The sequence below is a fragment of the Rhincodon typus genome, chromosome 4 (assembly GCF_021869965.1).
Source record: "Rhincodon typus isolate 14 chromosome 4, sRhiTyp1.1, whole genome shotgun sequence".
Classification (NCBI taxonomy): domain Eukaryota; kingdom Metazoa; phylum Chordata; class Chondrichthyes; order Orectolobiformes; family Rhincodontidae; genus Rhincodon; species Rhincodon typus.
Window position 1 is genome coordinate 41,296,161 of NC_063335.1, and position 17,644 is coordinate 41,313,804.

The window sequence follows — 17,644 nt, forward strand, 5'->3', positions numbered from 1 at the left end:
GTACAAGCATCTTGCATGCTCCTTGTGCAGCATGAGCTGAGAAATCTCTCAAACAGCTGTGGTCTTTCAGGAAAGCAGAGTGTACATGGAATGTTGCTAAAGGAATAGAGTTTATTTTTTTCTGATGTTATGTTATCGAACTCTATAAAGAATGTAGGACCACTTTCCCGATGTAGTTGCCATCCCATGGGCTGTCTTGGGAGATTTATCAAATGGCTAAGTGAAGTATTCTATGTTCTGTCCTCGTCTTGTCTTAAGAGCTAATGTATGGCTTGAGTGAGCTTTCCTTTCCTCTAGACAGGAGTCATCCTGAGAAGCATGATTCTCAGATAAACGGAGCAGAATGGGTCGGGGGTGGGAAGATTTTAATTTATCAGGTCATTCTTCTGAAGACTGATGCCAAATAACTGCTTTAATTTTGGAAGTGTGAGGACCGTGGAGTATCTGGGACCTTGGTAAATGACAGGACCTCCTTCCTTAACCAGTGAGATGTATAGCTTGAGACAGAAATAAAAGGAAAGTGGAGAAGGGGGATGAATTGATGACACATGTGACAGATGGATATAAACAATCCCACAACTGAAGGATCGGATCTAAGCTCTGTCTTCCTGCCATATCCAGTCACGCATCGTAGTGGTCAATTAAGCAACATATCGGAGGAGGAAGAGGCACTACAAAAGTTCCCACCCTCTATGATAAGGGAGTTCAGCACATCCCATGCAGAAGAAAAGAGTGAAGTGATTACTAACATCTCGAGCCAGAAGCGCTGAGTCCATGATCCATCTCTGCCTTCTCCTGAGTTCCTCACCATTATAAAAACCAGTCTTCAACCAATTTGATTCATTCCCTGTGATGTCAAGAAACAGCTGAACACATTCATACTGCAAAGGCTACAGGACCTGACAACATTCTGGTAATAGTACTGAAGACTTGTACTTCAGAACTAGCTGTGCCATACCAATCTGTTTCTGTACAGCTATAACACTGGCATCTACCCGACAACGTAGAAAATTACCCAGTTATGTCCTGTATACAACATGCAGGTCAAATGCAACCAAGCCAATTATCACACCATCGGTCTGCTCTTGCTCAAGCGACACTTGCTTAGCACTAATCTGCTTAGCGCTGCACAGTTTGTGTTCCTGCAGAACCACTCAGCTCCTGACCTCATACAGCCTTGGTGCAAACATGGACCAAAGAGTGAAGTGAGAATCACTGGCTTTGACATCAGAGTTGCTTTTGACCAAGTGTGGCATCAAGGAGCCCTAAAGTCAATGAGAAACAGCAGGAAAACTTTCTGCAGGTTAAAATCATGCTAGCACAATGGAAGATGGTAATGCTTGTGGGTTTCAAGTCATTTCGCTTCAAGGACGTATCTGCAGGAGTTTCTCAAGGTAGTGTCCTAGGCTCAAGCGTCTTCAGCTGCTTCATCAATAACCTTCCCTCCATCATAACAGAAGTGAGCTGTTCGCTGATAATTCCTTCACATTATTGACATCTCCTGTTCTATCTCTGATTGTGTATGCTGAATAGCAACTGACAACAATCGTACTGAAATATAGCTATTTGTGGAAAATTATTTCAAGAGCCTCATGATTTTATGTTCAGTCATCAAGACTCATTAAATATTCTTGTGCAATAGTACGGGTATCTAATTCTTTAGAACAGGTTAATGGCTATAATGAGCTGTGTCAGGCAGACACAAAAAATGATTGTGAACTGTGGCATAAGTTGTCATTTGACAGAAGTGAATCATGGTCTGAAAATACATTTCAGTTGTCTGGCATGACAGTTGTGCCTCTTTAACATTTGTAAAATGTAGTTTTGTATGAAATATGAGAAAGGTGCTCTTTGCTGTTGAAACACGATGTTGCTAAGCAGTTTAAATTATGAAACCATTGTTCCAAATTTGCAAAAGTGTATGTCACTATTTTTATTCATGCACAAGTGGCACATGTCAGTGGATTGGAATTTATGCAGATTCTTCAATAATGGATGTTGCATTTTTGGTTTACAATATTGCCTGGTCACAATTTACTTTGTGTTGCTCTTCTATCTGGCTGCTGGCGTTGTGGAAATTTGCTCTTACGGCGTGGCTGTCAGCTAGATCCTGCTTGTCAACATGTGGATAAATTTAAATGTCACCACAGATTACGTATGTATTACAATGGAAAGGACACAAATCCAACATCAACACGAAATCCAGACAAGAAATGACTCACCCGCCTTCTGTGTGCTGCGGCCGTATGTTCTAATAAATTCTTGTGTAAATAAATATAATTATTTTGATCATAGACATCTCCCTGTTGCATTTGTCAAATACACATCTTCTGCATGGAATATTCGGAATTTTATGTAATTTTGTGAGTTATGTAAAACTAAACTAGTAGCTATTAGATTTTAAATTTATATAAATTTGCATCTAGAATTTCTTTAAACTTGATAAGATTCCTCTTAGCTAATATAGTTGCAGTCTGGTAGCATGTGGGTTTGGAATAGCGATTTCCTGTTCTGGAGCGTCCTGTTTTATTTGTGCCACTGAAATGATGGAGCAAAGAATGACTACAGTAATTCCTCATTTAACTTTATAGTTGCATGCCTGAAAGATGCAACTTTAAGTGCAGAAACTTTAAGTGAATAAGGTTTCATCATTACGGCCTCCGGTTCTATTGGACTGATCAGAAAGAAAACATTAACGCAGAATACCTGTAAGGTGAAATACTATAAAATCCTAAATTCCAATATTCATAAATGAAATCACTTCTGAAATAAAGTAATTTAAAAATACAAATTGAATATGCTATTCTTTTTTTACTTACCTCCCGCTCTGTGACTGTCTCCCTCTATCTCTTCCCCCTCGTTCTTGTTACATGACTCTCTCCTGCTCCCTGACAATTCCACTCTTCCTCTCCAGTCCCTGACAATCTCCCTCTCCCACTCCTGACACACACTCCCACTCCCTGACTCTTTCTTCCCAGCTCTGACAAATCCCCAGCTTGCTTCTTTTGTCTCTCCCTCCCTTCTGTCTAGGAGAGGGGGTCAAGGAGAGAGAGAGTGAACCAGGGAGGGTTGGGAAGGGAGGCAGCAAGTGTTGGGGAGGGAAATGGCAAGTGATGGGGATGTGGTGAGCAGGGAGGGTCTATGAGGGAGCCAGAGTGTCAGCAAGGGAGGCAATGAGCAGGAGAGGCCGTTGCAAGCTAGCGCATTCAGGTCATACCTAACAGTGTCAATTGGTAGTCCTGACAGTAAGTCTGCGTACCAGTCCATTATATCAGCAGCAGAAAACACAATGATGTTGATTGAGGCCACTTAAAACAGGGGTCAGCATGTAGATAAGATAGTGTAGGTCATGGAATTGAAGAATATTGTCAGGGGACTAAATTCCTGCCTTGTTAGCTGTTAGACAGAACACTTCCACTTTCTACATCCTCAGCACATCTTAATTAATTGGCTGTGTGCACTTTATTTATCAAAGGGCAGTTATTATGTAGGCAATTCAGACAGTCAATTAGCACACCAGGCTTCAAAAACAGCAAATGGAGGGAAGAAAATTAGAGTCCTTTATAACTGTGTGGTCCATAGTTTGAAGCTGACATCACGCTGGTAACAGCTATGATTTTATTTAAGGAGAACTGTGGCTTGATACAAGATAGCAACTTTTTAGATGATGCAAATAAAAAATGAAATACCTGTTGTTGCCCTTTGGTAGTAGGTGTAGCTCATTCTTTCCATTCATAGTTTGCACCTGTCCTCAAGGATGCCTTAGCTGCTCTGACTACATTGGGAATGACCCAAATTCACTAAGATATACTCCTAAAACAGGAACCAGAAAAAAGCCAATAATACACATCCAATCATATATCTTCCATGCCCTTTATTTTACCCAACCAACTACCTGCATGATCTACAGTAGGTGCAGTCCTTAGGCCTCCGTTATCCACTGTTTAGCCTTAGCAATAATTTTATTTTCTATTTCCTTGCTGTTGGTATAACCTGAAACCTTTTGTGATGGTTGGTTCTAATTAAAATCTGGTTTGAAATAGGCTTTAAACTAACAGGAATAAGACCACCTTAGTAAAACTGTCTTAGAATCGGTGTGGGGGAGGAGTGCAAGAGCTGAAGAAAAGACTTAAGTGCACAGCCACTGTTGCTGGGAAACTGTTGTAATCACCTTCTAAGAATGATGACCTTTGGGTACAAGATATTCAGTATTTACTACTACAGAGCAGTTAATTAGAGTTTTGTTCTCTTGTTCCCTTTTGAAGATGTGTTATGCTGTTTTGCTCTACCTTGATCATTGGTGCTTTTCTTGTGTATGGCATATTTTTTGGGCTTAATTGGTTTTGCTTTACAATGTATTTATGCTACAGCACAGTCTTCCCTTTCTTCATGCATGAATAAAATTATGATATAATTCAGGAGCAGATCTCTTGTCCAACCTTGTCATGTTACTAACTGAAAATCGTATTTCCTGCTACTGCAGCCAACCCTTACTTCCTCTTTAATTTCTCTCCTTCCTCAACTTTATCTCTCTCAAGATTCTTTATTGAAGAAAAGAGACCCTCTTTAAGACTTGCATAAGGATTGTGACATTGTGCAAGAACATATTTTATCTCCCCATGGATAAAAAAGTTGAGGGAAGTCATTATTCACGCATTTTTCATTGCCTCCACAATTCCTATAAATAGTTGAAAAACGTATTGGACCCCTGCCAGATATCACAGATGACTTCCTCTCCCTAGTGGAGTGGTGTTGATTTGAATGATCTCCCCTGTGCTGTAATTTATATGATTTATGAAACCTGTGGTTTCTGAAAATGAATGTGATAAAAATTCTGTATTCTTCATGATTTTCATCTTTTCTTTTTAAGCAGTCATGATGTTCACTGTTGTTGCGCAATTTAAAAAGAAAACTGCTGGTTTAACTTTGAATTTTAAAATGGCCCATTTATGTGTTTTAATACTTCAGCCAATGATCTGAGACACTGGTAGCAATTAGTTAATATAATAGCTACCACACAGTTTAATTACTTAATTAAGGTGTTATGTATTATCTCTGCTTTTAGTTGTTGTATTATGGCAATCACATGATAATTTAATTGGTGTATTATATACCACTCCACACACTATCCTTTTTAGTTCGTGTATTGCTTGCTAGGTCATAAATCTGATTATTTTAATTGGTGGAGATATAGATGGATGTTTGTTTCAGACCAAAGACTAGCCTTGGACTCATTGACAGGATGTCTTAATTTATACAAATTGATGCATAGTACTTTCCACGCATTAAGTGGACAAAGTGAGAAAGTATCATTGAGCATTGGAGCTCAGAATGAGTTGAGGTTTCATGGTGACAAGTTCCAAAGATATTAAAGGCTACATTATCGAACTTAAATTATTTGATCATGCATAAAATGTTGAACAATCATAATTAAAGCTGTGAAGGGTGGTCGACACTTGCCATTCATTCTAATGAATGAAGAATTATATGCTACTTTTTGTACATGCTTCTCTCCTTTACTGGTATGATTCAGTTATATTACCATTTAATTTTAGGATGCATTTGACCATAAATAAGTTGTGAAATACTGATACTGTACAGAACTAACTCTAAGCCTGGGCCCTTAACAGGTGAAATATCAACTTCAAATAAAAATGGGAAAATACCTTTCTTGAAGTGAAAAATGTTGAGTACAGCAGACAATCTGTTAGTGGATCAGGATAATGTAGACAGGAGAAATTCCTTAAATCAGTTCTAAGAATCCATCCTGGGTCCTTAGCACTTGAAATTGTAAAGCACTAATGAGATTTGTGTGAATAGTTAATCAGGAAGAGTAGTTGACCAGTTTCTCCTACTTTCTATATGTCCTTTTTTTTGACCGTTAATTCATACCCCATCCATTGCTGCTTCTCTCGACTTCGACATGTTTTATTTCCCTGTTGCATGCTCCAGCTATCTTGACATACTGTACTGACCTACGTATGTCGATTTGAGTAGTTTTCTTAAAAATAAAATTCTCCAGATTTATGAATGATTTTTGACAAAAAAAATTTGTGCAGTTGGTTCCAGGGATTGTGTTCACAGGCATAGATGAGTTCCAGGTCTGACAACACCTCCATTTTAAAAGTTGCATCCCCGTCTTCAGATCCATTGATGACCACTTCTCTCTGTATCTCTGTAACTTACCCACAACCTACAATTTTCCTTTATATCTGCATTCCTCCCATTCTGGCCTGTTGAAAATCCTGGAATTCCATAGCTATGCCAACTAGCTGGGTCCTAAGCTCTGGAACTCTGCCTTTAAAGCTCTATCCCTCTCTGTCCTTAGTTAAGCCACTCCTTCCACCCTTCCTCTTTGACCAAGCTTTTGATCACCTGCCCTAATATTTCTGTTCATAGCTTGGTGTTAATTCCTTGGTATGGTTTCTTTTAGTTAATTGTCATGATACTATATGGGAAAGTTCACTTTTTGTGGAATCGTGTGATAGTATAGTATAAGAAGGAACTATTTGGTCCCATGCTGCCTAGTAAATGGACTTACTGTCAATTCAGTAATTTAATATATAACTTAACTCTAATTCATCCTTCTTCCTTTTCTGCTCTTCCTCTGTTTCTTTCTAAGCTCTCAAATCTCATTGGTCAAAGTCAATGGAAGTCACTTAATGCTGTTATGTGCAAAGCCATAATCAATGCCATGTTTCCCCTGAAAGGAATGTACAAAACTTTCTGGTAACTCCAACAGTCTAAGCATCGTCATCTCCTTGACTGTGTGCTTGTGAAACTGAAGGAAAAGGCTGACATCAAGGTAAGTCATGTTGTGCGAAGAGGTGACCCCTGGACCATGCTGAGTCTGAAGATCCAGCTATGAATCGGCTTTCCAGGCATGGACAGAGCTTGATGTCAAACTCCTCAGAAGCCCTCACAAATTTCCTACACAAATTGATACCACTCTATAGTTTGACATTCCTCCCCTGAGTGACATAGGAAATGAATGGGAACAGCTCCAAGATCAGGTCTTCAAGACTTCAATTAAAGAAGTCGACATCTAGTTTCATTGTTCACCACAGTGCCAAATGCTTCCTATTCTTCTATCAGCTCACACTTACAGCAAATTATTGTGTCAAATACTTTGATCTGAATGGTGCAGGAAATGCCTGACAACTCCTATGCAGCGAGAGAATTTACAGCAGCAAGTTTTGACTCTAAATACATCGGGATGATTTAAAGCAATAAGCATTCATTATCTTTCCTGTTCTTCACAGAGTAATTGAGTGGGCTTTTAATGTAGCCTCTGTTGGCATTTGGAAAAGATCACTTTGGGAATCTCTGCTGTCTCTATGCTTGAATAGAGAAGCTGCAAATAGAAGACTGAAGATCAGGAGACCATCCCTCTATATAAGCGCACTTTCTAATTGATGCAGGAGTAGACTATAGGAATTACTTCTGAAAAGGTTGATCTGAACTAACAACAAAAGTTAATACACAGGGATGGACTTGTCAAAGTTTAGTGGCCCTAATGTCTTTGAAAATAACCTGGCTTTAACATCTGAAGTTCTCAATCTCTGTCGCCAAGGCACATTCACAAAAGATAATACTGTGGAAGGTACCGTGTGAGATTATTTTCTGAGGTAAGAAGACCAAAACTACACACGATATTCAAGGTGTGGTCTCACTAGTGTACAGCTGCTGTTTTAAAAAAAAACCTTTCTTAAATCCACTTGCATCGAATGCAAAGGTACCATTTGCCTTCCTAGCAATTTGCTTGGTTTCAATGAGCAATATACAAGGACATTCTACATTGTACATCAACTTTTCCCAACCTATCACCATTTAAATAACACTCTGCCATTCTGCTTTACTTACTGAAGTAGAAACTTCACAGTTAATTACGTTGTATTATGCCTGTCATGTATTTCCCTTCTCACCCAACTTGTCTAAATTGCCCTGAAGCATCTTTGCACCCCCCCCCTCACCAGTTCTAACCCAATTTTATGTCATCAACAAACTTGGAAATATTCCTTCATCCGCATCATTGATAAATATCGTGCAAAGCTCGGGCACAAACACTAGTCCCTGAAGACCCAACCTGTTGCCACCTTCCACTCTTAAAATGACTTATTTATGCCTAATATCTACTTTTTGTCTGCTAACCAATTCTCAATCCCATGCATTTTAATTTTGCACAATAACCTCTTAAATGAGACCTTATTAAAAGCTTTCTGAAAATCTAAATACACCACATCTACTGCTTCTTCCTCATCAATTCTACTAGTTATGTCATCAAAAGACTCCGTTATTTGGTCAAGTACAATTTCCCTTTCATAAATCCATGTTGACTTTGCGTAATACCATTGGTAATGTTGAAGTGTCCTGTTATCAGATCCTTTATCATAGGCTCCAGCATTTTACCCACTACTGCTGTTAGTACTCCTGTTACTGGGTTGTAATTTTTCATCCTTTTTTTAAACAGTAGGGTTACATTTGTCATTCTCAACTCTGCTAGGACTGAAAACACAAAATTTTGGAAGCAGACGACCAATGCATCCTCTATTTCAAGGGTCACCTTGTTTAGTGCCATGGGATATAGATTATTAGGCTCTGGGAATCTGTCAGCTTTAAGTCCCATTAAATTTTAAAGCATTTTTTTTAGAAGAATCAATTCTAATTTCCTTCAACTCCCCCTTCCCAACAGACCCTTGCACACCTAGTACTTCCAGGAATCTTTTTTCATATTTTTCTATGCAGACAGAACAAAATTAGTTGTTTAATTCTTGTGCCATTTCCATGTTCTCCATTACCAATTCTTCTGTTTCAGACTATAAGTGGCCTACATTTGTTTTCACTAATCTTTTTATTTTTACATACTTATGGAAGCTCTTACAGTCCACTTTTATGTTCCTCCCAAGTTTACTCATACCCAGTGTTTTCCTCTCTTAATCAACTTCTTAAACCTCCTTTGCTGATTTGTAAACATCCTCAGGCTTGCTACTTTATTTTTTAGCAACTTTATATGACTTGTCTTTAGATCCAGCATTATCCTTTAATTCTTCTTGTTAAGTTTGATTGAGCGCTTTTCCTGTTGTGTTCTTTTGCCTGAAAAGTAAATGCATGCATTTGTAGTGGGCAATTAATTTGATTTTGGGCCAGTGCAATGTGGATTGTAAAAATAGCAATGCACTTAGGGACATTTGCATTGAATAATTACAGTCCAACCAGCAATTGTTCTAGCTGAAGTCTAAACAAATCTCTTGCGGACCTGTTAACTCATGATTTATCCTACCTGAACAAAATTGTTCAGTACAGATGAAGTCCTATTTTGCCACACTAATTGATTTTTATCCTTAAAGCAGAGTGCTTTTAAAAAAAAATTACAGAATATGGGTTTTGCTGCCAGGCCCAGGATTTGATGCCATTCCCTAATTTCCTTTGAACTGAGTGGTTTACTTGGCTGCTTCAGAGGGCAGATAGTAGCCAACCACATTGCTCTAGATCTGAAGTCACGTGAAGGGTGGCAGATTTCTTTCCCCAAAGGGCATTAATGAACCAGATGGATTTTTACGGTAATTGACAGTAGTTTCATGGTCACCACTAGACATGAGATCCAGATTTATTAATTAAATTTATTTAAATTCAATTATTTAAATTGTATCAACTGCAAATGTGGAATCTGAACCAGTGTCTCCAAACAATTAACATGAGCCTCTGGATTTCTAGTCCTATGACAATACCACTACACCACCATCTTCCTTTGGGATACTTTGCATATGTTCAGCATCAAGGCGGTAATTATTCAAAAGCAGCTCTGCCTAGCTCTGTCATTTGTATGCCTGATCAAGGCTCCTGAAGTGACTGTGCTGCTGGGAATTTAGCAAGCATCTTCCACCAGGACAACTGAATTTTTTTTTAAGGTTTTAATTACCACTCATGGATGTTTCCTGGCTTGTGACTGACCGAAATAGGGGATCTTCATTAAGGAAGGCACATTGAAAGAGTTTGACCGGGTCATGTGGGGGGGACGTTGAAGTGTTCCCGAGACCGTGCAAACCAATCAACCCATCTCCTCAACCCTTCAGGCTACACCTGCCCTGTATGTGGCAGAGGTCTGCAGATTGTGCATTGGACTTATCTGCCATCTCTGATCCTATCAAACAAGATTTGAAGTGTAACACTTGACACAGGAAGACTTTGTGGCTTTTTAATCTTGCTATTTACAGGTCTGATATTGGTCCTGGGAGCAATTTCAGGTGATAAAGATGCCATGCATTAGAATTTAGTGAATTTGGTTAGATAATACTGATACAAAAGTGCTAAATAAGCTGAATGGTAACGCTTGTTTTTTTCAACAAGACAAATACTGTCACACAATGTCAATTTTGTAGTTTTTTTAACTGACACTTGGAATGGAGATGGTTAATGGTCCAAGCAATGTAATGTTTTTATTCTCGGCGTGCATACGGGGATACTTTTCTTTACATACTTATACACTTTACAGTCATACTCGGGCATATGCTTAGTCGTGCAACCATAAGCAGCATGAGAGAATTATAGTATTGATGTCTTTTTGGAATGCTAGATGATTCCTGGTTCGGGTTAAAGCTTTCCATTGTAAGGCTAATCAAGTCTCCTGCTGCGACATGACCGGTGACTATGTTTCTTAAAAATGCAAACAGACTCCCAAATTGCAGCAATTATCTCTCTGCAACGTTAAACTAGTTTCAGTTTTATACACGTTATTATGGTTGTGTCTCTTTTTGTCTCGCTAAGTGGTTCATGTCTCCTGTAGGTCTCAGTAGTTCTGAATTAAGCTGACATTCAATATGTTTTGTTTTAAAATGCCTCAGCCATGTGTCAGTCTTACACCCAGCCTGCTGTACACCCGCACGTTCTTCAATACATCTGTCTAATTATCTAATTAATTTCTACAACTGCGGGCATCCACATTGTCCCTTTTCTCCTTCAGAATCACGAAGAATACTGTGCAAATTATTACCACAGTGCATAGTAGAAAGATAATCAGAAAGATGATGGTTTCTATTGAACATTTTAACTGACTATCAGTTAGATGTTATCACAGCATAATTTTTTTTTTAAAACAGTTCAGCTTCTCTATGACTACACAGTTTTGCAACAAAATAACATCATGATATTTATTTTATTATCAGTGAAATTGTATTGCGTTTCACAGTTTGGCACCAAACTGATTGCCAAGAAATGTCCTGAGCTGCAATCCAACTCATTTAAATCAGGTAATAAAACTTGACATAATAAAAATGGCAAGGGTCTTCTGCGCCTTTATAAAATGTTAATGTGTAGAGGGAAGAATGCCACTTCACATTAGTGCTCAAAATGTCATTCCATTCAAGACGTGTTGTGCACTTCTTCCTGTCAAGGTGAATTCACGCAGTTGATCCATTTCTTCAATGCATAACCACAAAACATTCACAGTCGACTTGGCTTGATCTCTGTAGGTTGCTGTTGAACGGCTCATGCTAACAGGATTTAGAAACAGCTAACGTCTAATATTCAATGGAATCAAAAATATTAATTTGTTAATTGCTTGGCACCTTTTAAGCAATGAAAGGTTCTCTGAGCCTTCAATAGGAGATTAATTGTTCTGTACAATATGTTTGAAAAGGAACCATTCAGATGAGGCTAGGTTCCTTAAACATCCTGATTTTAAGAGCTCCAACATACTTAGCCTTGTCTGCAATTGCCAAAGGTATAGATTCTCTCCCTAAACCTTTCCATCTCTGAACTTCCATTTTCTCCTATACGTTCACTGTTAAAGCCTATCTCTTTAACCAAGCTTTTGACCATCTGGCCTGACATCGTAAATGTAGCTTTGTATTAAATTCTACTGTATCATTGTGGGTTGTTGAAATATACATAGTTCACGTTCTTTTGATGTACTGCTGAAAATGCAACTTTATGAGTGGGAAAGAGTTACTGACCTTGCAAATGGTGTGAACATCCCTTTTTTCCTAAACTCATTTGCAATTCGTTGCATCAATCACATCCCCACAATTGTTTTGAAAATACTTGCCACAACATGTGCTACTGCTAACAGCCTGTCAGTGGTTGTGCAGCCAGGCATTAATTAACCGATTCTATAATTCATTCCATTTCTTCCCCAAATGAGGTTTGGGTGATGAGCTGTTTGCCATATGTTGTGGCATGTTGCCAAATTGGTATAGACTCAAATTTGACAGGTCACGTAATTCTTCTCAAAACTCATTCCTACACCAAGCAACACTAGTGTGATCTGATGCTTCGAGAAATGAAAGTCATTGGTCTCTGCATATGCATATGTTCAAGTGCAGCATTGGCCATTTATAATTGAAATGGTAGACAGTCATGTTGTGATACAGATTAATTGTGATCTGGATGAATAGCACACTCCTGGTCATGTGCTTACATGCTATCTTCTGGTATGACTTGAGGAGCGTACTTGACATCTAGACAACATTGTTAAACCATGAATGAACCATTAAATATAAACCTTGTTAACTCTGTGAACTAATTGGGAGAGAAATGAGGAACGTTGTTCCACTTTAGATATCAAACTGACAATGAGTCCAAGTACATCACAGTACAGATAGAAAACAAAACCACTTCTAATTTCTCCTAACAACCTGTTATAATCCTTCTGATATACCACTAATGACACCTACTACCAATTCTTCTCATTTCCTCTACTTCTCTTTAGACTCTTTCTGGCCATTGATTAAATGGAGATTTGTCAAATAAGTAAAAGGCAACTTGATTGAAACATAAGGCCACAAACAAGAAAGAGGAACAGGACAAAGCCATATACTCTCTCAAGCCTGCTCCGCCATTCTATCAGATCATGGTTGATCTGACATTCCTTACATCCACTTTCCTGCCCTTTCCCCATGACTCTTGATTCTCCTACTGATGAAGAACTAATTACCTCAGCGTTAAATATTCACAAAGACTCTGCACCACTCCCCCCACCACCCCCAAAAAAAAAACCACCACCACCACCTGGAATTAATTCCAATACTTTTCCAACACGAGATGTTAGGCTAATCAGTTTATTGCTACCTGCTTTTTGCCTCCCTCACATTTTGAACAGGAGCATCACATTAGGAATTTTACAATCCTCTGGTACTTCTCCAGAATCCAATAATTTTTGGGTATGTAGGATTCTGGGAGTTCTTGACGTGTCTTGGTAGGATATGTTTCTGAGGGTTAGTGCAACTTAATGGGCCGAATGGCTTCTGTCTGCACTGTAGGAGTACTATGAGTCTATGATTTAATTCACTGAATAACTCAATTTCCACACCACAGTGCCATCATTTATAGTGTTTAAGATCATTGGTCAGTTCAGTTGTGTACAGATTCCCTCTTCTCCCCTTTTTGTGCACAGTCTGTTCTGCTATAACACGATAGTTGCGTTTCTGCACAACAGCATAATTTTCTATAATGCGATATAGAAATAGCAGGGCCTATGGGAAAAGTGGGGTTAGGGGCAGACCACCAAAACATTTCATTCAAAATGGCTTAAAAATCACTCAAAAGTCTAACACAGAGGGTAGCACAGTTTGAATAAATGTTTAATTCATATATAATAATGAAATAAAAGTAAATTTAACACCTTACCTTGAAAAATGTCAAGATGACTTGAGGGGGGAGGAGATTTTGAGGTTGCTCTGTTGTTAATGCAGGGGCTGAGGGTCATCGTCGTCGTCATCATCATCATCATCATCACCATCATCACCATCATCACCATCATCATCATCATCATCATCATCATCATCATCATCACCATCATCACCCCCTTCAGGTGCAGTTGTGGTTGCAGGGTTAGGGTGAAAAATAGTTAATCAAGAAGTGGATGGCTGTGGTTCATTGTCTTGCTGTTTTTTGGAGGTTGGCTTAAAAAAGACATCCAGTTTTTGCTGCTTTGTCCTTTTTCTTCTTTCATGAAGAAGCTGTTCATAGGGTGCCAAATAAGATCTTATTCCACGAACTGGTACCCTGCTGCATTCTGCATTGTAATTGTTGTCTTCTAAGAGTTGCAACTGCAAAGACAAAACAAAAGTGGAAAGCTCTCATGGTGCTGCATCCGGGACTTGATCTTCTTTATCTCCAGCTTCCACTTCCCTCTCAGTGACAAGTTGTTGTAGATCAGCTGGAGAGAGGTCTTCATAGTGAGACTCCAGCAGCTCTTCAACATCCTCACTCCCCAATTCTTCAAATCCAACTTGCTTTGCAAGATCATCACAATGTTCTTTGATTCTTGGGAACTCCACTGACTGATCAAAGCCTTTAAAATCTTGAAAAAAAAATCTGAGAGAAGCTTCCACCAAACTACATGCAAGCAGTCCTTACTGCCACCACCCCAGGCCTCCATGATAATGTTAATTGCATTCTTGATGTTAAAGCTCTTCCAAGATTGAAGAACACTGTCCTTATTCCCTGCAATCAGCCTCTTAAATGTGTGCCTTAAATAATAATCTTTAAAAGCTGCTATTGCACCCTTGTCTATGGGTTGAAGACGAGAGGTTGTGTTTGTGGGTAGAAATAGCACTTTGATGTTTTCAGAAAGCTCACCAATGGTGGGAGGATGGCTTGGCACATTATCCAGGATGAGGAGAATCTTGAAATCCAGATCTTTTTCCTGCATTACTTTCTAAAAACATCTTCCAAAACATCAACAGTAAGGTCAGAAAAAATTTGCCCCATTATCCAACCTCTCTTGCTTGACCTAAAGTACTTGTCTAGAGTAGACTTCAAGGTTTGCAAGTTGTCAGAGTGGTATGTTACCATAGGCTTAAGCTTTAAGTCTCCACTAGCAGTGGCCCCAGCAGCACAGTCATATGATCCTTTGCCACCTTAAAGCCTGGAGCGTGTGCTTCATTCATCGAAATGTAGGTTCTTGACGGCATTTGCTTCCAGTATAAACCTGTCTCATCCAAATTGAAAATTTGATCTAAGTTGTAGCCTTCTTTGTCAATTTTTTTTTTACAATGGGAGGAAATGCCATCGTATGCTCCTCATCTGCACTGGCAGCTTTGCCACATAACTTCACGTTCTGAAAAGCATTGTGGTTCTTAAAACCAGCCACTGAAGCACTAAAGGCAGGCACATCTGCAGGATTTTCAGCTTTTTTTTTGTTAGATCTTCATAAATTGATAAGGCTTTCTCTGTTATGGTGAGAAGGGTGATCCCAGATCGCTTTCTTGTTTGATCTTCAATCCACAACACTTAGAAGCCGCTCCATCTTAAGTTCCTTTGACGGTGACCTCGCAGATTTGCTAGCATTCAGACTTGTTCCAGCAATACAGCATGTTTTAATCTTTTCTGCATTGTCTCTAATGGTGTGTAAGGTAGATTCCTTTATTCTTGTTACGTAAACTATATCACTTCCTCTAATTACACTCAAAACGCTTTATAACATCTGGCTTCTCTTCCAGTGTTATAGTCTATCTTTTACGTTCACCATCTGCAATTTTATCACCAGGGCGCTTCTTGCTAACGTTCTTGTCACTTTGTCCTCATGTTTTTGTGGGTAACACGGCAGAATTTGCAAAAAAAAAAGCGAAGCTCACAGAGTACTGTACCTCTCACAGAAAGTGCTTCACGACAAAGGCTGTGAAATGATCACATGATGCCAGCTGGGAGACTCTTTCGGCGCTAACACTGCACATGTTCAGGCCAAAGCCCATGAAACAATCATGTGATGTTGTATACTCCTCCGCGCACCTATGGAATCATGTTATAGCCAACACCAGTTCGTGTTTTAGAAATAACGTTCCCCTATTCGTCAGTCGCATTATAGCCAGTTCATATTGCCGGAACACACATTATAGCAGAACCAACTGTAATTGATTCTAAAAGGGATTGTAACAAAAGTAAGAGTCCTTTTGACTTAACAATTTAGATCTTCAACTTGCCATGTGCAACTTTTACGATAACTGGGGCAGATAGACATTTTCTATCAAATAACCAAACTTCCCAAACCTGTTTCAGGCTGGTGCTCCTCGTGTCTCCCTCTCATTTTTATTCCTGTTTCCCAGTCCTGTGGGGCTAGGATGCTTGAAAGAAATATATTGGGTTCCTTTAACTAGTTCAGGTGTGTGCATGTAGATTCATGTTGTTGATAATGCAGGTAACAAATAAGACTGGAAAAGTTGCCAGGAAAAAAAAAAATCAACCCTGTGTTTGGTTCTCTTGTCACGTTCCCTGTACAATAGACCAGAATGTTATAAAGTAGTCACTTTGCCTCACACAAGGTTATGCTTTGCGTTGCAGAGTTGTGCAGCCTCACCAGCATCAGGTGTTAGATGAAGATGAACTGCCTAACTCCAGTCAGAGTGAAGAGAAGCCTGGCCCATCACGAGCTGGGGCCAGGAAACGTCAGCCGAGCATGTCTGAGACAATGCCCCTCTACACGCTCTGTAAGGAGGATTTGGAGAGCATGGACAAAGAGGTGAGCGAAAAAAAAAGAAAATTAGAAAGGAAACTGATTCAAACCAAGACAGCAAAGTGATCATTTGCAACATTTGTGAGCTGCGATGGGTTGATCAAGGCTTAAAATCGAGCTCTTAAGTTTTTTGAGTTTGATTACTCCAGCTCTTCATTGATTTTTCTGTTTCTCTATACCATTTTGTTACAAATATCATGCTGAAGATCAGAGCTCACAATAATCGCACACATCACTGTAATGTGAGACAAAGTTCCAAAGTAATTAATTGAGTCATCTTAGCTACATGATCAGATGGTTTATAAATATATTTGTTTAGTTTTGAGCGTGATTTGTGACTAACAATTTTAAGTCCAATAAATTGTTAATGAAACTAATGCGAGCAAATAAACTACTTTGGGAGAAGAAAATTTTTCTTTTCATTTCTTAATGACGCATTTTGCTGTTTACATTATTTTTTCCTGTCTTCACACCTTAGAATGATACAAATATTTTGATGCAATTAGCGAATATGACAAGATGCTCGAATTAGCATGTTGAAAATTAAAATTTCTTTGCTCCTTTATTGTGCTCTTGTAACTTGTGACGCTCCCAGTTTGAATTTGTGTTTTGTCAACTTGTTTATGAAAACTTTGTCAAAATGCAGATTTTGTCATGGCAAAGGGTGATAATTTACCAAAATATCAGATAGTTCAGTCATCGTAGTCCTATTAGACTGAATCATAACCTTCAAAAGCGCTTACAACAAATTTTCAAATATGTCAAACATATTTTTACACAAGCATCAAAATGAACTGTTGTTTGATGTGTAACATAGCAACCTAATTTTGCTTTCCTGTCGTACCTAGTTGATGCAAGTTGACTTAACTGTAGTTTAAAATTGAAAAGATGCTTCAATATTGGTTGAACACAATTTGGGTTTGATTTAGTATCATAGATAAGCACGACAAGGCAGATGCTGTTGTTTTAAAGTAATTAATTTAATGCCCTTAAATAAAAGAATGTCTGAGTCTTTTTGTTGTGTAAAGAGAAGGGTGCCAGTCAAGAGCTAAAAAATATTGAGGAGGTACTGAAAGACCAGTTTGTAAAAGTTTTTTTTGAATAAAGAAAATGTGGGGTATAAACCAATTTGTTTAAGGGCAGAGTTCTAAAGTACTGGGGTCTAATGATTGACCTTGTTCATGGTCACTGCAG

At 38.7% G+C, this 17,644-nt stretch overlaps 1 protein-coding gene across 5 annotated transcripts in view; it reads left to right on the plus strand.

Moving 5' to 3' along the window:
• Positions 1-17,644, plus strand: part of ctdp1 (CTD (carboxy-terminal domain, RNA polymerase II, polypeptide A) phosphatase, subunit 1) — a 293,011-nt gene that overhangs the window by 148,915 nt on the left and 126,452 nt on the right. For all 5 annotated transcript variants that reach the window (XM_048595768.1, XM_048595765.1, XM_048595764.1 and 2 more), the window contains exon 11: positions 16,279-16,456. In XM_048595768.1, the coding sequence (XP_048451725.1) occupies positions 16,279-16,456 (178 nt within the window). The remainder of the gene's footprint in view (positions 1-16,278; positions 16,457-17,644) is intronic.